At 44.4% G+C, this 27511-nt stretch overlaps 1 protein-coding gene across 1 annotated transcript in view; it reads left to right on the top strand.

The window, feature by feature from the left end:
• The window catches only part of LOC129821728 (beta-1,3-glucosyltransferase-like), a 154996-nt gene that overhangs the window by 93320 nt on the left and 34165 nt on the right, over positions 1-27511 (top strand). The window contains exons 8-9 of the mRNA XM_055879328.1: positions 24-87; positions 6571-6702. Coding sequence (XP_055735303.1) covers positions 24-87; positions 6571-6702 — 196 coding nt within the window. The remainder of the gene's footprint in view (positions 1-23; positions 88-6570; positions 6703-27511) is intronic.

Below are 27511 nucleotides of genomic sequence, written 5' to 3'. Positions count from 1 at the left end.
TTGACAGTGATTTGATCTTGCAGGCTCGCAAACAAAGTGAGAGATGACCCACTCAAGTCTGACTTCACTATCGATCTGAAGCATGAGGTAAGAATTATATCTGACCGCTTTATCACTGTGAGTTCTGATGGTTCTAATGGAAATGTGTATAAAGAGTAATTAAATTAAATAAAAAATTATTTAGGGGGTTTTGTATAGTGTATGGGGTTGGGTTAGAGAGGGGTATGGGGTTGGGTTAGAGAGGTAGAGAGGTTTAGGAAAGTCTATGGTTGCCTGGTTTGGTTCTCAATCAGAGACAGCTGTTTATTGTTGTCTCTGATTGGGAGCCATATTTAAGGCAGCCATAGGCTTTAGGTGATTGTGGGTAATTGTCTATGTTGAACGTTAGTAGCGTGTGTGTGTGTGTGCACTTTCGTTTATAGCTTCATGGTCGTTTATTGTTTTGTTAGTTTTGTAAGAGTGTTTCGTGTTAAGTCTTCGTCTAATAAAAGGAAGATGTATGTCTCTCACGCTGCGCCTTGGTCCGCTTATTATGACGATCGTGACACCACAGCTGTGATGGAAACAGGAAGTTTGGGTACAATTTTAGAAATGCAAACAGATAATTGTTCGTTGAACATGGTGGGATCCTTTTGTGTCTGTAAAATTAATTATGCGAGAAATGGCAGTGGAAACGTCTTAATGCGCAAATATTGATATAACCATCATATTGGGAAGAAACAAATTGGAGTCACACGATGATAAGGTAGTGTGGTCCTCCCACTACGACTCGGAAAACAATACAGTTTATTAGGATACAGATTAAATAAATGATGATGACGTTCAGAGTATGGTGTGAGTGCACAGTGATCTTGATGCTCCTATCTCAAAAATATTGAGGATCTTATTCTGGTGACATGAGGATTATTGCTTGACTGCCATTTGACAAATAAAAATATCCTTGCTCTTATCCATAATAATCTCATGATGTAACTAGCCTACCGGCACTGTATCTGCAAGCTGTTGGTTAGAGCACACGTGCCAAGACCAGAGTAGGCACATTTGCTATTTAATGCAACCGTTTTTGATACCGCTATTTAATGCAACCGTAGATTTGAAAATGTGATGGAAACATTGAACTTTAGATTTTTTTTCGGGACATGAAAACTTGAGTGTTAAAAGTATTGTACATTTTCAGTGCACTACTTCATCACACACTGATTTTTGCCCGCTACAAGTCCATTTGATGGAAACACACCACTGTTGGGAAAATGTGCATATTTTCTTTTTGCGGATTCTAGAATATTCTCATGAAAATCTGTTGCCAATTGGATGGAAACCTAGTTTATCTTCAATTTTTATTATCCTTGTCTGCTGTCACCCTGCCCTTTCCTGCTGCTGTTGACTGGAGAGCCAAGCAGATGCTAATCAAGTGAAGTATAATTTAATATAACCAGGTGTCAAAAACTCATTACATCTGACAATAGCCCAATAGAAGCAGCTTCCTCCACTTATCTCCCTCCTCATAGAGCCCAGGTGGCTGTCACATTGTTGTCTGAGGACACTCTGTCCCTGTGCCTTTCCATTCAGTTTTTTTAGCCCCGTCTCAGAGCATCTTCAGTCCTTCATTCAGGGGAGAAATTGAATTGCGCTCACTGTATCCCTGTCTCTCTCTCTCACTCCCTATCTCGGCTGGGTTTTTCTCCCAACTGTCTGGACTCATATTGCCTGTCACATTTCTCTGCCTCATGGATTTAGCCTCAGATATGAAAGACAGGGAATGGTAACACTTTACAATGAGGATAATGCATTAGTTAATGCATTAGTTAACCTGAATAAATAATTAATTCATATATCTACGAAGCAATTATTCATGGTATGTATGTTTACTAAGCCATCAACCATCCATGAATAAATGATTTAGCAAGCTTATAGTTCATGTCATTTAATAGGTTAGAGTTCAGTGAGGTTTTTGACATTATTGATCATAGTCTGCTGATGGAAAAACGTACAGTTGAAGTTGGAAGTTTATATACACCTTAGCCAAATACATTTTCAACTCAGTTTTTCACAATTACTGACATTTAATCCTAGTAAAAATTCCCTGTCTTAGGTCAGTTAGGGTCACCACTTTATTTTAAGAATGTGAAATGTCACAATAATAGTAGAGAGAATGATTTATTTCAGCTATTATTTCTTTCATCACATTCCCAGTGGGTCAGAAGTTTACATACACTCAATTAGTATTTGGTAGCATTGCCTTTAAATTGTTTAACTTGGGTCAAACGTTTCGGGTAGCCTTCCACAAGCTTCCCACAATAAGTTTGGTGAATTTTGGCCTATTTTAAGTAGGGTGCACGATAGTAGTAGTGCACTAACATGCACTATGGACACCCCTTCAAATTGGTGCATTTGGCTATTAAAGCCACACCCATTGCTGTATAAAATTGAGCACACAGCCATGAGTGTCTATAGTCAAACATTGTCAGTAGAATGGCCTTAGTGACTTTCAACGTGGCACCGTCAGAGGATGCCACCTTTCCAACAAGACAGTTTTTCAAATTTCTTCCCTGCTAGATCTGCCCCGGTCAACTGCAAGTGCTGTTATGTCTATGAACAACAATGGCTCAGCCGCGAAGTGGTAGGCCATCAAGCTCACAGAACGAGACCGCCAAGTGCTGAAGTGTGTAGTGCGTAAAAATCGTCTGTCCTCGGTTGCAACACTCACTACCGAGTTCCAAACTGCCTCTGGAAGCAATGTCAGCACAATAACTGTTTGTCGGGAGCTTCATGAAATGGGTTTCCATGACCAAACAGCCGCACACAAGTCTAAGATAATCATGCGCAATGCTTTGTACACGGGGGAATTGTCATGCTGAAACAGGAAAGGGCTTTCCCCAAACTGTTGCCCCAAAGTTGGAAGAACAGAATCATCTAGAATGTCATTGTATGTTGTAATGTTAAGATTTACCTTCACTGGAACTAAGGGGCCTAGCCCAAACCATGAAAAACAGCCCCTGACCATCATTCTTCCTCCACCAAACTTTACAGTTGGCGCAATACATTCAGGCAGGTAGTGTTCTCCTGGCATCCACCAAACCCAGATTTGTCCGTCGGACTGCCAGATGGTGAGGCGTTATTCATAACTCCAGAGAAAGGGTTTCCACTGCTCCAGAGTCCAACGGTGGCGAGCTTTACACCAGTCCAACCCTCGCTGGCATTGCGCATGGTGATCTTAGGCTTGTGTGCGGCTTGACAAACGGACTTGTTGGGAAGGTGGCATCCCATGACGGTGCCACGTTGAAACTCACTGAGCTCTTCAGTAAGGCCATTCTACTGCCAATGTTTGTCTATGGAGATTGCATGGCTGTGTGCTCGATTTTATATACCTGTCAGCAACTGGTGTGGCTGAAATAGCTGAATTCACTAGTTTGAAAGTGTGTCCATATACTATTGTATATACTGCAGTTACCAAAACTACAAAAGAGCAAAATGAGATACAATAACTATCTAAGATACTCAAGTGAGAGAGTGGTGTGGAGCCATTCACTCTTTCCTTCCTCTAACAACTCGGCAGACCCGTCTTTGTTTCGGCGACGGCCTTAGTTTTGCTGATGAGACCACCACTGACACGACCGCCGCTTACAGCTGCCGCTGAGAAACCAGGGGAGACTAAACCAATTGTTAATTGCTCAGTAGAGGTGAAGAGAACACTTTCCTGTACTAATTGCTGATTGCCTAGGAGAGGAGAAACCACTCCCCCTCCAGTACAGCCACTGATTACCAAACCAAGTTACAAATCGCCATGCCCCTTGATCCTGGTTGATGTGTCAACAATCATCTGCAAGTTATGATCAGTCAGCAGTTCACACGCCAACTAGGCCACTGGGAAGACAGGCAGGGCTTAAAGTAGAAGGCCCTAGCTAGCAAAAAGACAGTAATAGCCAATAGATCAAGACAAAAAATATACTTATCACACCTGGCGATATCAGGAGTCCTCTAGATATAAAAACTACCATGACGTCTGAAAGACAGACTGAGTGGGCGGGGAGCTAGTAGGCTAAGTGGGTGGGGTGGTCACCTTGCAGTGAGATTATCTCCAGCAAATGTTCTGCTACACAATGCAAATCAAACAACATTGAAATTGCATGCAACATCCAATCCTATCATCCATCACATCATGGTTTCATAATTATACTTTTTTTTTATCCAACTGTTTGGTTATTGTAACAGCATCAATATAGACAAAATGTTGGCTGCTATAATTAAGCTAGCTAGCCTAAATGGAATTGTCAGCACTGTTATCAAGCTAGCTAGCTAGTTCATCTTGGACAATTTCAGTTGAAAATGTACAGCTTGAGGTCTGGGTACTTTTCATTAAATATACTGTGTATGTTGACTGCCAGACAATGTTCATATATCATGACTATCAACAATGTCAAGAAGTTTGTATGAATCTTATGTTTGATGTGTCTCTTGATGTAATGACATGACAACTGCGTTGGAGTTTTGGGAAGCCCTTCCCTCGATTTTGTTCTATGCTGGCTGTAGACCTAGCTAACCAGTTACTAGCTAACACCTGAAACAGAAAAAAGCAAAAACCTAGAAGTATCTTTTCCTTAGGGGAAACCTGTAATTATATTTGCTGTCACGCTGCAGTAAAATTGACACCAGTTGACTAGCTACTTAGCAATGTAAACCACACCCCTCTGCAATAACTCCTTCTGCGATGTTGGTTACAAGGCGGTACCTATTTAAATTATGTAAGAGAATAAGATGTTACCATTAGTGTACTCAAATTAGAGATTTTGTGATATCACAAAAAAAACTTTTAATAATCCCACCTCCTGAATCTAAGTTTTTGACATGTGGGAGTCGAACAGTAACTTGATTATCAATGTAGAAGCAAATACATTTTTTCCTACTTTGATCTGGTTTCATCCAAATATCATCAAATTTCATGAAAAACATGATTTGGGCTGTGCAGGACCTCTTTAATATCAATTTAAATAACTGTATTGTGGCTTCCTGTTTCACTGGGGTATTACAACATAGGTAACACGCATGTAAAATCCAAATAACTCACAAATGAAAAGAGACAAAGGGTTTTTGACTTTCATAAATCAGGCAATGGGTACGTAAAAACAACTGAAAAACGAAATATACCACTTACCACTATTAGGGCAACAATTAAGAAGTTTAAACCACTAGAACCGTGCTGAACTTGCTAAACACACAGTGAGGAAGATTGTTCGGGAGGCAAAGAAAAGTCCAAGGGCCACAGTTGGAGAATTACAGAACTTGGTCGCATCTTGGGGTCACCACATCTCCAAATCTAATATTAGACGCCACCTCCATGCCAATAGGCTATTTGAAAGGGTTGCCATAAAAATGCCTTTATTGAGAGCAAGCGACAAATGTCAACACCTAGAGTTTGCTAAACGTCATTGGCACTTGGATTGGAACCGGGTGCTATGGTCAGATGAGATGAAAATAGAGCTCTTTCTCCACGCACAACAGTGGTGGGTTTGGCCTCGACAGAAGGATGCATATGCAGAAAATAACCTAATAGCTACTGTAAAATATAATGGTTGATCTTTAATGTTATTGGAGCTTTTTTGCTTCCACTGATCCTGGGGCCCTTTCTGAAGTCTACCAATTAGTTCCATAAACTCTACCAAGTAGTAGGACATTTTAGCCAAAAAATCTGGTTGCCTCTGCCGGGAGGCTGAAACTTGGCATCAAGTGGATCTTCCAGCAAGACAATGACCCCAGGCACACATCAAAATCCACACAGAAATGTTTAATTGACCACAAAAGAAACAGTTTGCAATGGCCATCAGTCTCCGGACATGAACTCCATTGAAAACCTGTGGTTTGAATTGAGGAAGGCCAGTCCATAAGAGCAGACTGAAGGATATCAAGGATCTGGAAAGTTTCTGTATAGAGGAATAGTCTAAGATCCTTCCCAGTGTGTTCTTATAATCTCATAAAACATTATAGAAAATGACTAAGTGACGTTATCCTTGCAAGGGGAGGATGTACAAAGTATTGAAAACAAGGGTGGCAATAATTTAGACATTTTTTTTAATTTATTTTATTACTTGTTGAACAAAATCTTTTTCTCAGAGCAATTTGTATTGCTCTGAGCGAAGTGCTTTGGTTTGGCTGGAGCCTAACTGAACGAGTTTGCTCGCATACTCCTTTAAAAGACTTAAGCTAGAAAAACAAGAAAAAGCGATAGTACTGTTTGTACACGTTGGGACGCCATAGCCACTTCCTTAAAAAAGTTTGCATTTTTCAAAGATAACTCAAGAAATCTGTCATCATTTTGACGTTTTTGTCGAGTAGATCTTAAGATGTTTGGTGCTAAGATGTTACGTGCAGTATTTCTCAAGTCAAAAAATGTGCATGAAAACGATCCGTCTCTCGTTGAATGACAAACATTTAATTGAAGAATCCCTACTGTTGACAAATTACCGACGAAGGGGCGTAGACTTCAACTACCGATTTCGGCTTGCCTCAAGAAAAAATGGTGTGTGCATGAGCAGCTGAAAAAAACAGTAACAGTATCTTCCCATGTTGTTGCAGGTAGCTCTGTATATCTGGGAGAATGGCCAAGGGCCTCGTCTGACGGCAGTCCCAGAGCTGTGTACTGAGCCAGAACACTCTCCCACTGCCCAACACTGTGCTACCACCCTCAGCAGTCCTGCTCCCCTGTGTGTAGGTACCAAGTTGTGCATACTGTACATCACAGGTCCATTATTGACCACAGATCTGGGTTGAATAGTATATATTTTTTCTTTGTTACTTGGTGCACTTGATTGGGGTTTAAACGGCATTGGCACCAATGGAATAGTCCCAAAAGTGCCGATACATGCTTTTGGGCCAAATCTGCAACACCCCCCTGGTCTCACACAGGAACGATGATTATGTCGATCTTTATGCATGCAAACTATCAGAGAGTTGGAGAGGAATCTCAGGATTACTTTGTTGCCCAAATCCTCTTTCTCCCTCAAGCGTTATTTTAGAGAACCCTATAATCTTCTTCCAGTACTTTACATTCCTGGATGAGACACTCTTCAGCAGGAAATTCCATGCTGGAATTCTGTTTCACAGCGTCGGGCAGCTGGCGTCCTCAAGAGCCGTGTTGGTATCACAGCTTGTACCACTTTTCGTGATGCATGTGTCCAAAAACAACAACACTGCCTGTTAAATCAAAATAACAAATAAATGAGAATTACAACCCTTGATGACTCCATCTTAACTTAATTGTATCCTATAAGGTTATTCAAGCAATAGTAAAATAGACTACAGACAAGTGTTCCCTCATTCAGGGGCAGCGATCTCTCTCTGTCCTTCTCGTGGTCCAAATCACACGTAGGACTATTGATAAATTAGAAACTTCTTAGCGTTTACATAGCTCATTTAAATCTCACCCATTTAAGTCTCTAGTCTTTTTAGTGAGAGTAATCAAGCCTCACCAGAAAGTCATAACAGAGGTCAGAGGTCATTCAACCCCATTAAGTAAGTGTTTCTTTCCCTGTACCTCAGACATTACTTAAAGATATTTCAAACATTTTGTGTATCAGGTTTACATTGGATTTTTCAGTACATTTCTTATCAAGAGAATGAATATGTGTGCAACCAAAACTGACAATAGATACTTTAATTTGTGTGCCCTTTAAGGTGCATCATTTGTAACCTGTGAAAAACCAATTAAAACCAAAATTACAAGACCCCACACAATAAATCAGTATAAACACCACTAACAAATATTCATAACAGGTAAAAACAAACAACATGGTTAGGCCTTACTTCATTTGTGAGTTCCCTTTAACAGCCGGATTTGTGTACATTTATACTAACTCCCAAGGCACCTGCCTCAGAAAGTATTTGACATGATAAACATGTTAAAAAAAACTTGGTAGCAGACATTCCATCAGTCCTGGAAGAAAGAAAATAAACATGTACTTAGTTTGCACATCATAATCAGTCCAAAAAATTCGTAATCTTAATTGAGTTCACTGCATTTTTTATTTATTTATTTTTATTTCACCTTTATTTAACCAGGTAGGCAAATTGAGAACACGTTCTCATTTACAATTGCGACCTGGCCAAGATAAAGCAGAGCAGTTCGACACATACAACAACACATAGTTACACATGGAGTAAAACAAACATATAGTCAATGATACAATGAGTCAATGAGTCAGTGAAAAAAAATAAGTCTATATACAATGTGAGCAAGTGAGGTGAGATAAGGGAGGTGAAGGCAAACAAATATATGTATAAATAAATAAAAATATAAAAAGGCCATGGTGGCGAAGTAAATACAACACAGCAAGTAAAATAAAAAATAAAAACACTGGAATGGTTGGTTTGCAGTGGAAGAAAGCGCAAAGTAGAGACAGAAATAATGGGGTGCAAAGGAGCAAAATAAATAAATAAATACAGTAGGTAAAGAGGTAGTTGTTTGGGCTAAATTATAGATGGGCTATGTACAGGTGCAGTAATCTATGAGCTGCTCTGACAGCTGGTGCTTAAAGCTAGTGAGGGAGATAAGTGTTTCCAGTTTCAGAGATTTTTGTAGTTCGTTCCAGTCATTGGCAGCAGAGAACTGGAAGGAGAGGCGTCCAAAGGAAGAATTGGTTTTGGGGGTGACCAGAGAGATAAACCTGCTGGAGCGCGTGCTACAGTTAGGTGTTGCTATTGTGACCAGCGAGCTGAGATAAGGGGGGACTTTACCTACCAGGGTCTTGTAGATGACCTGGAACCAGTGGGTTTGGCGACGAGTATGAAGCGAGGGCCAGCCAACGAGAGTGTACAGGTCGCAGTGGTGGGTAGTATATGGGGATTTGGTGACAAAACGGATGGCACTGTGATAGACTGCATCCAATTTATTGAGTAGGGTTTTGGAGGCTATTTTGTAAATGACATCACCGAAGTCGAGGATTGGTAGGATGGTCAGTTTTACAAGGGTATGTTTGGCAGCATGAGTGAAGGATGCTTTGTTGCGGAATAGGAAGCCAATTCTAGATTTAACTTTGGATTGGAGATGCTTGATGTGAGTCTGGAAGGAGAGTTTACAGTCTAACCAGACACCTAGGTATTTGTAGTTGTCCACATATTCTAAGTCAGAGCCGTCCAGAGTAGTGATGTTGGACAGGCGGGCAGGTGCAGGCAGCGATCGGTTGAAGAGCATGCATTTAGTTTTACTTGTATTTAAGAGCAATTGGAGGCCACGGAAGGAGAGTTGTATGGCATTGAAGCTCGCCTGGAGGGTTGTTAACACAGTGTCAAAAGAAGGGCCAGAAGTATACAGAATAGTGTCGTCTGCGTAGAGGTGGATCAGAGAATCACCAGCAGCAAGAGCGACATCATTGATGTATAGAGAGAAGAGAGTCGGTCCAAGAATTAAACTCTGTGGCACCCCCATGGAGACTGCCAGAGGCCCGGACAACAGACCCTCCGATTTGACACACTGAACTCGATCAGAGAAGTAGTTGGTGAACCAGGCGAGGCAATCATTAGAGAAACCAAGGCTGTCGAGTCTGCCGATGAGGATGTGGTGATTGACAGAGTCAAAAGCCTTGGCCAGGTCAATGAATACGGCTGCACAGTATTGTTTCCTATCGATGGCGGTTAAGATATCGTTTATGACCTTGAGCGTGGCTGAGGTGCACCCATGACCAGCTCTGAAACCAGATTGCATCTATGGTGGGATTCGAAATGGTCGGTAATCTGTTTGTTGACTTGGCTTTCGAAGACCTTAGAAAGGCAGGGTAGGATAGATATAGGTCTGTAGCTGTTAGGGTCAAGAGTGTCCCCCCCTTTGAAGAGGGGGATAACCGCAGCTGCTTTCCAATCTTTGGGAATCTCAGACGACACGAAAGAGAGGTTGAAAAGGCTAGTAATAGGGGTGGCAACAATTTCAGCAGATAGTTTTAGAAAGAAAGGGTCCAGATTATCTAGCCCGGCTGATTTGTAAGGGTCCAGATTTTGCCGCTCTTTTAGAACATCAGCTGACTGTATTTGGGAGAAAGAGAAATGGGGAAGGCTTGGGCGAGTAGGGGAGGGCAGTGCTGTTGTCCGGGGTAGGGGTAGCCAGGTGGAAAGCATGGCCAGCCGTAGAAAAATGCTTATTGAAATTCTCAATTATAGTGGATTTGTCGGAGGTGACAGTGTTTCCTATCTTCAGAGCAGTTGGAAGCTGGGAGGAGGTGTTCTTATTCTCCATGGACTTTACAGTGTCCCAGAACTTTTTTGAATTTGTGTTGCAGGAAGCAAATTTCTGCTTGAAAAAGCTAGCCTTGGGTTTTCTAACTGCCTGTGTATACTGGTTTCTAGCTTCCCTGAAAAGTTGCATATCACGGGGGCTGTTCGATGCTAATGCAGAACGCCATAGGATGTTTTTCTGTTGGTTAAGGGCAGTCAGGTCAGGAGAGAACCAAGGGCTATATCTGTTCCTGGTTCTAAATTTCTTGAATGGGGCATGCTTATTCAAGATGGTGAGGAAGGCATTTTTAAAAAATGTCCAAGCATCCTCTACTGACGGGATGAGATCAATATCCTTCCAGGATACCTCGGCCAGGTCGATTAGAAAGGCCTGCTCGCTGAAGTGTTTCAGGGAGCGTTTGACAGTGATGAGTGGAGGTCGTTTGACCGCTGACCCATTACGGATGCAGGCAATGAGGCAGTGATCGCTGAGATCTTGGTTGAAAACAGCAGAGGTGTATTTGGAGGGCAAGTTTGTTAGGATGATATCTATGAGGGTACCCGTGTTTACGGAATTGGGGTGGTACCTGGTAGGTTCATTGATAATTTGTGTGAGATTGAGGGCATCAAGCTTAGATTGTAGGGTAGCTGGGGTGTTAAGCATGTTAAAATTTAGGTCGCCTAGCAGCACGAGCTCTGAAGATAGATGGTGTAACAGTCCTGACCTATTTATGTTAGTTTTTATGTGTTTTTGGTCAGGGCATGTGTTTTGGGTGGGCAGTCTATGTTACCTGTTTCTATGTTGGTTTCGGTTTGCCTGGTATGGCTCTTGATTAGAGGCAGGTGGTTTGCATTTTCCTCTAATCAAGAGTCATATTTAGGTAGGGCATTCTCACTGTTTGTTTGTGGGTGATTGTCTCCTGTGATGTCTTCGTTTATGTTCGATGTATTCACTTTTGGAGCTGTTTGGCTGTTCGTATGTTTCGATGTCCGTTCCTGTTCGTGAGTTTACGTTTGTCTAGTTAAGTTTATGTTCAGGTTGCGTCAACGTCGTTTTGTTATTTTGTAAGTTTTGAAAGTGTTTTGTTTTGTTTTAGTCTACGTCGTATTTGTAATAAAAATGGCTTATTTCCCTGACTCCGCATTTTGGTCCGAAGATCCTTCTCTCCTCACCTCATCTGAGGATGAGGAGAGCGACAGTTATTACAGAATCACCCACCACCAAAATACAGAGACCAAGCGGTATGGGAAAAATCGACGGAGCAACAAGGACTTCTGGACTTGGGAGGAGATCCTGTCTGGTAGAGGACCCTGGGCGCAAACTGGAGAATATCGCTGCTCTCGTGAGAAGAGTGAGGCAGCCACAGCCCAGGAGCGCTGGTATGAGGAGGCAGCTAGGAGACGTGGATGGAAGCCGGAGAATCAAGCTCGTAACCGGAATTATGAGGGGACTCGTCTTGCACGGAAGCCCGAAAAGCCCGTGAGTAACTCCCAAAAATTTCTTGGGGGGGGGCTAAAGGGTAGTGGGCCAAGGGCAGGTAGGAGACCTGCGCCCACTTCCCAGGCTAACCGTGGAGAGCGGGAGTACGGGCAGACACCGTGTTACGCAGTAGAGCGCACGGTGTCTCCTGTACGTGTGCATAGCCCAGTGCGGGTTATTCCACCTCCCCGCACTGGTAGGGCTAGATTGGGCATTGAGCCAGGTGTCATGAGGCCGGCTCAACGCGTCTGGTCTCCAGTGCGTCTCCTCGGGCCGGCATACATGGCACCTGCCTTACGCAACCCGGTTCGCCTACACAGCCCGGTGCGGGTTATTCCACCTCCTCGTACTGGGCGGGCGACCGGGAGCATTCAACCAGGTAAGGTTGGGCAGGCTCAATGCTCAAGAGAGCCAGTACGCCTGCACGGTCCGGTATTTCCGGCGCCACCTCCCCGCCCCAGCCTAGTACCTACAGTGCCTATATTACGCACTAGGCTACCAGTGCATTTCCAGAGCCCTGTTCCTCCTCCACGCACTCTCCCTATAGTGCGTGTATCCAGTTCGGTGCCTCCAGTTCCGGCCCCACGCACTAAGCCACCTGTGCGTCTCCCAAGTCCTGTACACACTGTCACTTCTCCCCGTACTAGTCCTGAGGTGCGTGCCCTCAGCCAGGTGCCACCAGTGCCGGTACCACGCACCAGGTATAGAGTACGCTTTGAGAGTTCAGTGTGCCCTGTCTCTGCTCCACGCACTAGTAGGAAGGTGCTTATCATTAGCCCGGTGCCTCCAGTTCCGGTACCACGCACCAGGTCTACAGTGCGCCGTATCCGGCCAGAGCCATCCGTCTCCCCAGCGCCATCTGAGCCATCCGTCTCCCCAGCGCCATCTGAGCCATCCGTCTCCCCAGCGCCATCTGAGCCATCCGTCTCCCCAGCGCCATCTGAGCCATCCGTCTCCCCAGCGCCATCTGAGTCATCCGTCTGCCAGGAGCCTGCAAAGCCGCCCGTCTGCCATGAGCCTGCAAAGCCGCCCGTCTGCCATGAGCCTACAGAGCCATCCGCCAGACAGGAGCCGCTAGAGCCGTCAGCCAGACAGGAGCCGCTAGAGCCGCCCGCCAGACAGGATCTGCCAGAGCCGCCAACCAGACAGGATCTGCCAGAGCCGCCAACCAGACAGGATCTGCCAGAGCCGCCAACCAGACAGGATCTGCCAGAGCCGCCAATCAGACAGGATCTGCCAGAGCCGCCAGCGAGCCATGAGCAGCCAGAGCCGTCAGAGAGCCATGAGCAGCCAGAGCCGTCAGAGAGCCATGAGCAGCCAGAGCCGTCAAAGAGCCATGAGCAGCCAGAGCCGTCAGTGAGCCATGAGCAGCCAGAGCCGTCAGAGAGCCATGAGCAGCCAGAGCCGTCAGAGCGCCATGAGCGTCGAGAGCCGTCAGCCTGCCATGAGCGTCGAGAGCCGTCAGCCTGCCATGAGCGTCGAGAGCCGTCAGCCTGCCATGAGCGTAGAGAGCCGTCAGTCTGCCATGAGCGTCGAGAGCCGTCAGCCTGCATGGACCTGCCAGAGCCGTCCAAACAGGACCTGCCAGAGTCCTTCAGCCGGGATCTGCCCCTTGTCCCGGTGTTGCCCCTTGTCCCGGTGCTGCCCCTTGTCCCGGTGCTGCCCCTTGTCCCGGTGCTGCCCCTTGTCCCGGTGCTGCCCCTTGTCCCGGTGCTGCCCCTTGTCCCGGTGCTGCCCTTTGTCCCGGTGCTGCCCCTTGTCCCGGTGCTGCCCCTTGTCCCGGTGATGCCCCTTGTCCCGGTGCTGCCCCTTATTCCAGTGATGGTCCTTATCCTGGTGCTGCCCCTTGTTTTTGTGCTGCCCCTTGTCCCGGTGCTACCCCTTGTCCCGGTGCTGCCCCTTGTTCCGGTGCTAGCTGTTTATTTAGGGGAAGCTAATGTTTGGGTGGACAGTAGAAGGGGTAGAAAGAAGAGGGGAGTGACTATGGTGGTGCGGGGACAGCGTCCTGAACCGGAACCACCACCGTGGTCAACTGCCCACCCGGACCCTCCCCTGGACTTTGTGCTGGTGCGCCCGGCGTTCGCACCTTGGGGGGGGGGTACTGTAACAGTCCTGACCTATTTATGTTAGTTTTTATGTGTTTTTGGTCAGGGCATGTGTTTTGGGTGGGCAGTCTATGTTACCTGTTTCTATGTTGGTTTCGGTTTGCCTGGTATGGCTCTTGATTAGAGGCAGGTGGTTTGCATTTTCCTCTAATCAAGAGTCATATTTAGGTAGGGCATTCTCACTGTTTGTTTGTGGGTGATTGTCTCCTGTGATGTCTTCGTTTATGTTCGATGTATTCACTTTTGGAGCTGTTTGGCTGTTCGTATGTTTCGATGTCCGTTCCTGTTCGTGAGTTTACGTTTGTCTAGTTAAGTTTATGTTCAGGTTGCGTCAACGTCGTTTTGTTATTTTGTAAGTTTTGAAAGTGTTTTGTTTTGTTTTAGTCTACGTCGTATTTGTAATAAAAATGGCTTATTTCCCTGACTCCGCATTTTGGTCCGAAGATCCTTCTCTCCTCACCTCATCTGAGGATGAGGAGAGCGACAGTTATTACAGATGGGGGGCAATCAGTTCACATATAGTGTCCAGAGCACAGCTGGGGGCAGAGGGTGGTCTATAGCAGGCGGCAACGGTGAGAGACTTGTTTTTAGAGAGGTGGATTTTTAAAAGTAGAAGTTCAAATTGTTTGGGAACAGACCTGGATAGTAAAACAGAACTCTGCAGGCAATCTTTGCAATAGATTGCAACACCGCCCCCTTTGGCCGTTCTATCTTGTCTGAAAATCTTGTAGTTGGGGATGAAAATGTCAGAATTTTTGGTGGTCTTTCTAAGCCAGGATTCAGACACGGCTAAAACATCCGGGTTGGCAGAGTGTGCTAAAGCAGTGAACAAAACAAACTTAGGGAGGAGGCTTCTAATGTTAACATGCATGAAGCCAAGGCTATTACGGTTACAGAAGTCATCAAAAGAGAGCGCCTGGGGAATAGGAGTGGAGCTAGGTACTGCAGGGCCTGGATTCACCTCTACATCACCAGAGGAACAGAGGAGGAGGAGGATAAGGGTACGGCTAAAAGCTATGAGAATTGGTCGTCTAGAACTTCTAGAGCAGAGAGTAAAAGGAAGTTTCTGGGGGCGATAAAATAGCTTAAAGGAATAATGTACAGACAAAGGTATGGTAGGATGTGAATACAGTGGAGGTAAACCTAGGTATTGAGTGATGATGAGAGAGATATTGTCTCTAGAAACATCATTGAAACCAGGTGATGTCATCGCATATGTGGGTGGTGGAACTGTGAGGTTGGATATGGTATAGTGAGCAGGGCTAGAGGCTCTACAGTGAAATAAGCCAATAAACACTAACCAGAACAGCAATGGACAAGGCATATTTACATTAAGGAGATGCATGCTTAATCGAGTGATCAATAAGGGTCCAGTGAGTAGAGGTTGGTTGGGGTCACGGCGATCCAGACAGCTGGCCGGGTAGATGGCTATCGGTAGCAAGATAGCATAGTATGGAAGTCTATTTGTAGATACCTCGTGCGTTTCCGTCGGTAGGTTAGTGGGGTTCCGTGTGGTAGAGGGGATCAATCCAAATTGGCAAAATAGATATAGTGACCCAAGAAAAAAATAAAAAAAATAAATAATAATAATAATTGTTCGATATTCTTATTCAGATAGCAGCCGATGAGACAGCTAACGGTTAGCGGGCCCCAGATGAGCGTTCAGGTAACGTCGGGACGGAGGTGCCAGTTGGATAACTCCCTCGGGCAGATAACGTCGGCAGTAAGTCGTGAAGGCCCGGTGGGGCTCCGTATCTGCAGCAACAACAAAACAAAAACAAAAAAAACTGGTCCGGATAGGTGACTGTAGCCCAGGAATGGCTGATGGAACTCCTCAGCTGGCTAGCTCCGGAATGATTTGAGTTTGCTCCGGGATCGACGTAAGCCAATAGTCACACGGTTTGCAGCTAGCTAGCTGCAAATATCCAGAGCCTGCGGCTGAAATCCGGGGAAACTGAGAGAAAAAAAAGTCCCGGAATGCTCCGGTCCGAGTCGCGTTGCACAAAAGTGCCGGTAGATTATCGAGCTTAAGGAATAGCTGATGACCACAAAACGTGGGCAGCTGAAACACCAACGCTAGCCAGCAGACCGGCTAATTTCTGGGCAGCTACAGATTAGCTTCTGGCTAGCTATCGGATAGCTTCTGGTTAGCTTTCTGGCTAGCTTCTGAATTAGCCCCTGGCTAGCTTCCACGGTGGATTTTCAGATTTGAGGTAAATAATACTTTTTTGTAATTGGTGAAGCGGGTTGTAGGAAAGCTTTTGCAGGAAAGCTTTTGTAGTTGAGTTCTTGGATAATAAAATATATAAAAGATATGCGAAGAAAGGTGTAAATATATATATATACAGGACACGACAATACGAAACAGAAATGACGTCTGAACTGCTAAGCCATCTTGGAGAGAATGGGCAGGAAGTCTTGATTAAGCCATGCCTACACAGAATTATACTTCAGACACATCAGATGATACGGTTTCCCGTAAAGCTGAATAGGCACCTTCTAAAGTAAACAACCCCAGCGCCCCTCTCTTGTAATCTTAATATGTTTTACCTGTTGCATTGCACTAGTCAAAATATGAAACCTGTTGTTTAACAAATCTGCTCGGACCTTCAAAAAGTTGGTGCTGGTTTATCAGCTCAATATTCGGTACTAAAACATTTATTTGAATCTACTTCAAATCTGGACACAGTTCCACACAATGGAAACAAATTGTTTTAGATGACATTACATTTGATCTACCCAAACTATAGAATTAAGTACTAATATTTGGAACTTGTCAAAAACGTATCTTATTCAATTCTTCATACCTCTGTCCCAAATTTCCCCACTGTGTCCCTTAGTCTGTTTGAGTTCAGTTAGTACTGGCTGCTATCTATTGTTCCACAAGAAACGTATCTCTAACCCAAACACCAGATGGCGGCCTCTAATTTAATATCAGTCCCAATGCTCAATCCCTCTGTTGGTAATGTGACCTTATATTGAGTGCTATCTGAAAGCCGCTAATTTTACCATTCACTTTGTTACTTTCATGAGTCTCCATGTCTGTTTCCCTCAACTAGGATTCTCTTCTTCCCAATAGGAAGACGTTCTTCATCTCTACTGCTAATATACTTGGATCACTCTCAAACAATGTTCTGCTTTTCCCCCTATTGCAAGGTTTGAAACAAAACAAAACTATGTCTATTATTGTAAGAATAACATCTAATGCCCTGAATTTATAAAATACATCTGCCAATTCAGAAGGGAAGAGATACACTTTGGAGGGAGCTTCCTTCTTTAGCTTTCGAGACAAGAATCTCTTTCTGGGATCAACTTTCACTATAACTGTCTATCAGTCCCCTATAGATGGCGTGCTCTGTCCATACTAAGTCTCTACCTAGCAAGTTAAACTCTTGTAACCCATTATACATTCATACATTGTTACTTTATCAAATCTAGTAACCTATTATGCTATTAATTTCTCTGAGTTATTTTAACACCATTTACGTATGTCTACATGTTGTTGTATGTTATTATTATTTCTATTATTACTTCATCAAAACTCTAGTAACCCATGATACGCTTCATACAGTTGAAGTCTGAAGTTTACATACTCCTTAGCCAACTACATTTAAACTGTTTCATCAAACCAGAGGACATTTCTCCAAAAAGTACAATCTTTGTCCCCATGTGCAGTTGCAAACCTTAGTCTGGCTTTTTTATGGTGGTTTTGGAGCAGTGGCTTCTTCCTTGCTGAGCGGCCTTTCAGGCTATGTCGATATAGGACTCGTTTTACTGTGGATATAGATACTTTTGTACCTGTTCCCTCCAACATCTTCACAAGGTCCTTTGCTGTTGTTCTGGAATTGATCACCAAAGTACGTTCATCTCTAGGAGACAGAATGCGTCTCCTTCCTGAGCGGTATGACGACTGCGTGGTCCCATGGTGTTTATACTTGCGTACTATTGTTTGTACAGATGAACGTGGTACCTTCAGGCATTTGGAAATTGTTCCCAAGGATGAACCAGACTTGTGGACTCCAATTTTTTTTTGAGTTCTTGGCTGATTTCTTTAGATTTTCCCATGATGTCAAGCAAAGTGGCACTGAGTTCTAAGGTAGCCCTTGACATACATCCAAAGGTATTCCTCCAATTGACTCAACTTACGTCAATTAGCCTATCAGAAGCTTCTAAACCATGACATTATTTTCTGGAATTTTCCAAGCTGTTTAAAGGCACATTCAACTTAGTGTATGTAAACGTCTGACCCTCTGGAATTGTGATACAGTGAATTATAAGTGAAATAATCTGTCAGTAAACAATTGTTGGAACAATTAATTGTGTCATGCACAAAGTAGATGTCCTAACCGACTTGCCCAAACTATAGTTTGTTAATTTAATTGGGACTAGGCCCTTTTTTTCTCCATTTCCTGTCTGAATGACGTGCCCAAAGTAAAGTGCCTGTAGCTCAGGCCCTGATGCCAGGATATGCATATAATTGGTACCATTGGAAAGAAAACCTGTTGAATTTGGTATAAATGTTTAAATAATGTAGGAGAATATAACACAATAGAAAATCCAAAGCAACCAGAATTATATATATTTTTTTGTAGAGACCATCCTCTTAGAAATGCAAGAGAAAGGTCATACTGAAAATTAGCTCCCTGCATGCAATTCCTATGGCTTCAACAGGGTGTCAGTAGTCTATATTCAGGCTTGTAACTTCAAAAACGAATAAGAAATAACAGTTTTAGTAGAAGGACACAGTCTTGGAAATTCGTGTTTGCGCGCGCCTTGAAAACATTATGCACCTGCTAAATCGGTTTCCTATTGAACATACTTCTTTCCGAAATAAATATTATGGTTTGATTACATTTTAGGGTATCTGGGGAGTAAATTGAAATGTATTTTGACTTGTTGAAACAAAGTTTAGGGGTAGATTTTCAGATTCCTTTCTCTGCATGTTGAACGAGTGGATTACTCAAATCGATGGCGCCAACTAAACAGACTTTTTGGGATATAAAGAAGGATTTTATCTAACAAAACGGCACTACATGGTATAGCTGGGACCCTTTGGATGACAAATCAGAGGAAGATTTTCAAAAAGTAAGTGAATATTTAATATTTATATGTGAATGTATGAAACCTGTGCCGGTGGAAAAATATTTTGATGTGGGGAGTCATCATCAAACAATCGCATGGCATGTTTTCACTCTAAGAGCTACTGTAAATCGGAAACTGCAGTTAGATTAACAAGAATTTAAGCTTTCAGCCGATATAAGACACTTATATGTACCTAAATGTTTAAAATCCAGAATATTTATGATTATTTATTTGAATTGTGCACCCTCCAGCTAGCGGGACACCGATCCTTGAGAAGTTTTTTCAACAAGACATTTGTGGAGTGGTTGAAAAACGACTTTTAATGACTACAACCTAAGTGTATGTAAACTTCCGACTTCAACTGTATGTTACTTTATCTCTAGTAACCCATTATACTTCCTTAACACTAGTGCTCTCTAGTAACAGAATATTCTGGAATAGTACTTTCTCCTTTCATATCTCCCCATACATAATAACGTTATACCATCAAACTCCACTGATGAGTCATGTTATCCTCATTATCTCTAATGAGTCATGTTACCCTCTGAGACATGTTACCCTCGATTGAGATCCTGAGAAATGTTATCCTCTACCTGTTACTCTGGACCCTGATCTCTCTTTTGACAAACATATCAAGAATATGTCAAGGACAGATTTTTTCCATCCTTGTAACATTGCAAAAATCTAAAACTTTTTGTCACAAAATTATGCAGAAAATCTAATCCATGTTTTTGTCACTTCTAGATTAGACTACTGCAATTCTCTACTCTCCAGCTACCTGGATAAAGCACTAAATACACTTCAGTTAGTGCTAAACCCAGCTGCTAGAATCCTGACTAGAACCCACAAATGTTATCATATTACTCCAGTGCTAGAGCCTCTTAAAGCTAGGGCTGATTTCAAGGTTTTACTGCTAACCTACAAAGCATTACATGGGCTTGCTCCCACCTATCCGTTCGCTATGGTCACAAGATGCAGGCCTCCTTATTGTCCCTAGAATTTCTAAGCAAACAGCTGGATGCAGGGCTTTCTCCTATAGAGCTCCATTTTTATGGAATGATCTGCCTGTCCATGTGAGAGACGCGGACTCGGTCTCAACCTTTAAGTCTCTACTGAAGACTCATCTCTTCAGTAGGTCCTATGATTGAGTGTAGTGTGGCCCAGCAGTGCGAAGTTGAACGGAAAGGCACTGGAGGGACGAACTATCCTTGCTGTCTCTGCCTCGCCGGCTCCCCTCTCTCCACTGGGATTCTCTGCCTCTGACCCTATTACGGGGGCTGAGTCACTGGCTTACTCGTGACCTTCCATGCCGTCCCTAAGAGAGGGTTGAGTCACAGACGTGAACTTCCTCTCTGGTTTTGCGCCCCCTCGGGCTCGTGCGGTGGAGTAGATCTTCGTAGGCTATACTCAGCCTACTCATGGCAGTAAATTGGTGGTCTGTTGGTATCACTCTAGTGGTGTGGGGGCTGTGCTTTGGCAAAGTGGGTGGGGTTATATCCTGCCTGGTTGGCCCTGTCTGGGGGTATCATCGGACAGTGCCACAGTGTCCCCTGACCCACCCCAGTCTCCAGTATCTATGCTGCAATAGTCTATGTGTCGGGGGGTGAGGGTCAGTCTGTTATATCTGGTGAAATTCTCCTGACTTATCTGGTGTCCTGTGTGAATTTAAGTATGCTCCTTCTAATTCTCCTTCTCTCCCTCCCTTCCCAGAGGACCTGAGCCCTAGGATCATGCCTCAGGACTACCTGGCCTGATGACTCCTGGCTGTCCCCAGTCCACCTGGTCGTGCTGCTTCAACTCCAGCTTCAACTCTTCTGCTTGCGACTAGGGAACCCTGACCTGTTTACAGGATGTGCTACCTATCCAGGACCTGGTGTTTTTGACTCTCTCTCTGCCGCACCAGCTTTCTCGACCTCTGAATGCTCGGCTATGAAAAATCAACTGACATTTACTACTGAGGCACTGACCTGTTGCACCCTCTACAACCACTGTGATGATTATCCTGCTGGTCATCTATGAACATTTGAACATCAAGTAGAAATATCTGGCCTTAAAACCTGATGAGGACAGGGGGTGCTGTTGTCACTTTTTCTGGAAAACGTGTCCTTTTTAAACGGCTTCCTACTCAATTCTTGCTCGTACAATATGCATATTATTATTATTATTGGATAGAAAACACTCTCTAGTTTCTATAGCCGTTGGAATTTTGTCTCTGAGTGAAACAGAACTCCTTCTACAGCACTTTTCCTGACAGGGAGTCAGATTTCAGAAATCTTGGCCCCTGATTCCAAGTCAGTTGTAAAGTCCCAGTAAATGCTATGAGGATACAAACACTGCCTACCTCTTCCTCTAGATGTCAGTAAGGGGTGACGCTTTGAATGGAGTCGATTGCGCAATCAGGGCCTGTATAAAAGACCAAATACCGGAAGTAGCTTCCTTTTGCTGCCTGCGCCTGACGCACGAAGGACGTCAGACTCGCCTCCTTCCAACCTGTTGTTTAGCCAGTAATATTTCTCCGGTCATGTTTTTACTCGTTATAGGTGTTAAAAACATCATAAGGTAGTTAATTTAAACCGTTTTATAGCAATTTATATCCGTTTAGTGCGATTTTGAGGCATTTCTTTCTGAGACACTTTGAACCGCTGGGCACGTTTCCAGTTCATGCCGAACGTTAGTGGGCATTTCCACATGGCAAGAAGACAGCTTTCGACCAAAAGACGATTAGACCCAAGAAAGGATTCATTGCCCAAGATTCTGATGGAAGAACAGCTCATAGTAAGAACAATTTATGATGATAAATCGTGTTTCTGTCGAAAAATGTTAAACGCTTAATTCCGCCATTTTGTTTGGTATAGCTTCGCTTGGCGCAACCTGTATTGAAAAGTAAGGATAATTTAAAAAATGTAATTCAGCGATTGTATTAAGAATTAAATTGCCTATCAATCGCTGTCCACCCTGTATTTTTTAGTCAAGTTTATGAGTATTTATGCATAAGACTAGATCACTGTCTAATATGGCGCACGACATTTTCTGACCAGCTGGGCTACTTTTCTCATTGTCTAACCATGATTTTGGTGGCTAAATATCCACATTTTCGAACAAACTCTATATGTATGTTGTAATATGATGTTACAGGAGTGTCATCTGAAGAATTCTGAGAAGGTTAGTGAAAAAATTAATACATTTTGGTGGTGATAATGCTATCGCTCTTTTTGCTGTGAATCAATGCTGGGGTAATGTTTGCACATGTGCTATGCTAATATAACGATTATTGTGTTTTCGCTGTAAGACACTTAGAAAATCTGAAATATTGTCTGTATTCACAGGATCTGTGTCTTTCAATTAGTGTACGCTGTGTATTTTTAAGAAATGTTTTATGATTAGTAATTAGGTATTACACGTTGCTCTCTGTATTTATTCTAGTCGAGTTGTGATGGTGGGTGCAATTGTAAACTATGATTTATACCTGAAATATGCAAATTTTTCTAACAAAACCTATCCTATACCATAAATATTTTATCAGACTGTCATCTGATGAGGTTTTTTCTCGGTTAGTGGCTATCAATATCTTTATTTGGCCGAATTGGTGATAGCTAGTGGTGTTGGTGGACAAAGAAAAGATGGTGTCTTTTGCTAAGGTGGTTAGCTAATAGATTTACATATTGTGTCTTCCCTGTTAAACATTTTAAAAATCGGACATGTTGGCTGGATTCACACGATCTGTATCTTTCATTAGCTGTATTGGACTTGTTAATGTGTGAAAGTTAAATATTTAAAAAATATATTTTTTTGAATTTCGCGCTCTGCCTTTTCAGTGGAATGTGGGAGGAGTTCCGCTAGCGGAACCCCCGTCCCAGACAGGTTAATGGCTATGTACTCTTAAAATCTTCACCCGGCACAGCCAGAAGAGGACTGGCCACCCCTCAGAGCCTGGTTCCTCTCTAGGTTCCTTCCTAGGTTCCTGCCTTTCTAGGGAGTTTTTTCTAGCCACTGTGCTTCTACATCTGCATTGCTTGCTGTTTGGGGTTTTAGGCTGGGTTTCTCTATAGCACTTTGTGACATCTGCTGATGTAAAAAGGGCTTTATGAATAAATGTGGTTGATTGATTGAGAGAGCCGATGGGCAGTGGTGGATTTAGGTATTTACATCCACACCCCCACATGTGCATCTTCAACGATTCCTAAATTCCTACTATAATAATAACACTTGTGCCATTATCAGTGGTTCAGACCACGTAGACATTTCTGTCATTACATCCTATGCCTCATATGTATCTTCAATGATTCTCTTTCTGCTTCTTAAAACACCCTGTGCTCAATGACACTCGTGCTAGTAGTCCCAGACTACGATGGGTGGTGGTGGACGGAATCCCTAGATAACCATAGTTAGCGTTATAGATCGAAAAACTTATTTCACACAGCTCTCATTTACTCAGTACTTAATCGCTAAATTTCATTCCTTTAATTATCCAAATTTCAATCAATCAGTTTATCCAAATTTCAATCAGCTTAACATGTGCTTTCCACTCTCACACAACTTTCACATCCACATTTACTCCCAAACACACTCGGTAATCTCCCTTATTACCTATTTGCACCATATGTATCTTTCACAAACTATTAGAAGTGGCTGCAGACCACTTAGACACTTCTCCTATAAATGCCTACAGACAGCTGTCAGCGGGGCTTTCCATGGTACCGTTACGCCCTTGCTCTAGTCTTCTCATAAGACTAGTGAATAGCCTTTCTCTCTATAAGACTATGGGTACCTTATTTTGCATTATTCGCCATCATTTTATTTGTTTTATTATTTATTTATTTTTTACACAAATTCATTTAAATTGACTTAAATTGACTCGAAGACAGTCCCTCAATTATTTGCGGATAATGTGTCTCCTCCTGGGCAGCTCACAGTAAGGGTCTGGTCTGGGCGGGTCTCGTCCTCTTTTGGTCAGACGGGAATTTCCCTCACGCTTCATAAATTGCGCCACCGGTTTTCCTCACAGACCTCCACTGGAAAGCTCTGCAGGCAGAATCAATCATCCTGTTCTTGACGCCAAAGTTTAGTGGAAATTCTACACAGGGACGTTCAAAGTCAATCTTCAATGAGTCATTGTGTATTAACAGTGTGGCGCACAGCTGGTCAGCCACCAGGGGGAGACTCGTTGAGGCCTGGTGAGACGGAGTATACATCACGATGCGATGGCTCCATCTACTGGACATGCCAGGTCTGGACGGGCTCTCCGCCCAGGACTAATTGGGGCTGATTGAGGAGTTGGTGAGTAATCAAGGGCTGATTGTTCTATGGACCTCGCAAAGAAGGTGTGGGAAGCCCAACCGACCCCATTACGCAGCATGGTAGAGCACGTGAAGACGATGAGGGAGCGGATGACAGCCATATGGCCCGTTGTGAGGGAACATATGGAGAAGGTCCAACGCGCCCAAGCTCAGGTCTACAATCGGGGAGCCCAGCCCCGAGAATTCCAGGTGGGAGACAGGGTCCTGGTCTTAAATCCCCACGGCCGAAAGTAAGTTCCTGGCAAAATGGTACGGACCATACAAGGTGGTCGAGAAATGGGACCTGTCAATTACCGCGTACGGCAACCGGGGAGACGGAAACCTCAACAGATTTACCACGTGAACCTGTTGAAGAAGTGGCACGAGAGGACAGCCTTGGCCGTGTTATGGTCGGGACCCAGGACGCCAACGGTCCTGAGCAATGAGGACCTCGACCCGGCCCAGAAGCAAGAGCTCAGGAGGCTTGTCGATCGGAACACGGCCGTACCCGGCCCGGCGCGGAATCCGTTCTTACACGGTAAGAAAGAGGCCATATCAGATTCCGGAGGCCCGAAGGAAGGCCGTGAAACAAGAAGTGGAGGCTATGCTGAGGATGGGGGTCATTGAAGAGTCCCACAGTGCATGGTGCAGCCCAATTGTGTTGGTGCCCAAACCTGACGGTAGCCTCCGCTTCTGTAACGATTTCCGGGGGGTGAACGACATCAGCTTGTTCCACACATATCCCATGCCGAGGGTGGACGAGCTCATCGACCGATTGGGAAAGGCCCGGTACATCAGCTCCCTTGAACATGACCAAAGGATATTGGCAGGTACCGTTGGCAGCCTCCTCCCGGGAGAAGACGGCATTTTCGACACCAGACGGTTGTATCAGTACCGGGTGCTCCCGTTCGGTGTCCATGGAGCCCCGCCCACATTTCAACGGCTGATGAACAAAGTACTTCGACCCCACCAGCTGTACGCAGCGGCCTATTTGGATGACATCATCATCCAAACCCAAGGTTGGGAAGAGCACTTGATGCACCTCTAGGCGATGCTGGACGCGCTCGGACAAGCCGGGTTGACCGCAAACCCCAAGAAGTGCAAACTAGGTTTCGAGGAGGTGGAGTACCTGGGGTATTTGATCGGACGGGGGAACGTCAAGCCCCAGGAGAGGAAGGTTCAAGCAGTGCGTGACTGGCCCGTTCCACGCACCAAAACACAGGTCAAGTCCTTCCTGGGACTGGCAGGATAGTATAGCCGATTTATCCCCAACTTTGCGGCTATAGCTTCCCCCCTCACCGATCTAACCAGGGCCTGCCTCCCGAAAATCTGTGAAATGGACGAACGAGACAGAAGCCGTCTGAAGGAAGCGCGGTGCTCCCATCCGATTCTCGTAACGCCCGATTTCCAGGTGCCGATGGTGGTCCAGACGGATGCGTGTGATACGGGACTAGGCGCCATTCTGTCCCAGATACACGATGGGGAGGAGCACCCCAATCACGTACATCAGCAGAAAGCTGGTTCCTAGAGAGAAAAAGTACTCCGTTGTGGAGAAAGAGTGTCTAGCGGTGAAGTGGGCGCTAAACACTCTCAAGTATTACCTGTTGGGTACCCACTTCACCCTGGTCACGGACCATGCTCCCCTGGTCTGGATGGCCAGGGGAAAGGACACAAACGATCGGGTTACCAGGTGGTTCTTGTCCCTTCAACGCTTCTCTTTTTCTGTTGTGCACAGGTCAGGGGCGAAGCATGGAAACGTGGATGCCCTATCGAGAAGGGAGACGTACGTCGCACTGACGACAGTCCCCGCCCACACAGAGCTGTCTGGCGTACAGCTGGTCAGCCACCAGGGGGAGACTCGTCGAGGCCTGGTGACAGACGGAGTATACATCACGAGGCAATGATTCCATCTGCTGGACGTGCCAGGTCTCGACGAGCTCTCCGCCCAGGACTAATTGGGGCTGATTGGGGAGTTGGTGAGTAATCAAGGGCTGATTGCTCACCAGCTGTACAAGCCCCATAAAGCTGCTAGAAGGGCAGCACACAGGGGAGGACTGGGTGAAGTAAGGTGACTTCCATGTAGTTGGAGACGGTGCCCGAGCTAAGACGAGGGAGTTTGAGTTTGTGTGCCCAACAGGATACAGCAAGACCCGGAGCCCAGAAGACGGTATCCCGGAGAGGGTTTCATGGGGGAGACCAATCCTTTTCTTTTGATTTATTATTAAATAAACACCCTTGATACCAAGCTAATCATACTCTGTCTGTGTCTGATCTGTGTAAACGTCTTGACCCAACCCCCTGGTCTGCCACAACAGGTAACTGGAGAGGTTCCAACAAACTTGATGCACCATAGTACGCATCTGTCAGGAGCTCTTCTGGGGCAGTCCCGTTAGATTTCTTATATACTGCAGACAAGTTATATTTGCATGATTTAGCTTATTCGTTATTCATAATTAATTCATCATTAACGTTTGCTTCATTCATGTGACCAACCAATACTGGTTCATGCATGTGACAGACCAATACCTGATGAGGCTTCTTCTCTAAGCTGGGACCTTGAAACTGATCTCTTTCATTCTCAAAACAATGGTCTAGGCGTACTGCTAAATTGCAGACACTGATAGTGAGGATTCATTCATCAGTCACTAGCATGAACACAGAAATGGGTTATTAGAAAAGCACGAACGTAAAATGTTATTCACATACGCTTTCACCTTCTCTCTCATTCCCCTTAGGGAGAGAGATCCAGGGCTATCTTGGCTCTCTCTCTCTCCAGTTAGTCTTCTATCCTTCCTCCCTCCTACCCCTACTCCCTCATTTTAATTTAAATTACAATTTTTATTTAATTATGTTTTAATTACATTTTTGTCATTTAGCAGATGCTCTTATCCAGAGCGTGTGCATACATTTTCATAATTTCATAACTCCCTCCTACCCTTTCTCCCCCTCTCATTTCTGGCTTGTTCCTTTTATTCTCTCTTCTATCTTTCCTCCCTCCAACCCTTCCTCCCTCCTACCCTTTCTCCACTTCATCTTACCACTAACCTGGTTGTTGCCAGAGCTCTAATATGCCGAGAAGATGGTGATAACACATTGTATGTGTTCCAAATTCCACCCTGTTCCCTACTGGCCCTGGTCAAAAGTAGTGCACTACATGGGGAATAGTGTGCCGTTTGAGATGCAGCCATAAAGCAGAAGGCCTTGAGCCTGACAGAGAGGCCTCATCAGCCTGAGAGCCACAGATAGACAGGCAGGAGATCTGAGCACTTAAATAAAGACGGCCAATTCACATTTCACTCAACTAATAACCTAATAACCTGTGTCATCTTGAGGAGATATTGCAATATTCACGAGTACAATTCAACACGGGG

The sequence above is a fragment of the Salvelinus fontinalis genome, chromosome 24 (genome assembly GCF_029448725.1).
Source record: "Salvelinus fontinalis isolate EN_2023a chromosome 24, ASM2944872v1, whole genome shotgun sequence".
Taxonomy (NCBI): Eukaryota; Metazoa; Chordata; class Actinopteri; order Salmoniformes; family Salmonidae; genus Salvelinus; species Salvelinus fontinalis.
Note: the sequence above shows the minus strand (reverse complement) of the source record. Positions and strands in the feature narration are given on the sequence as shown.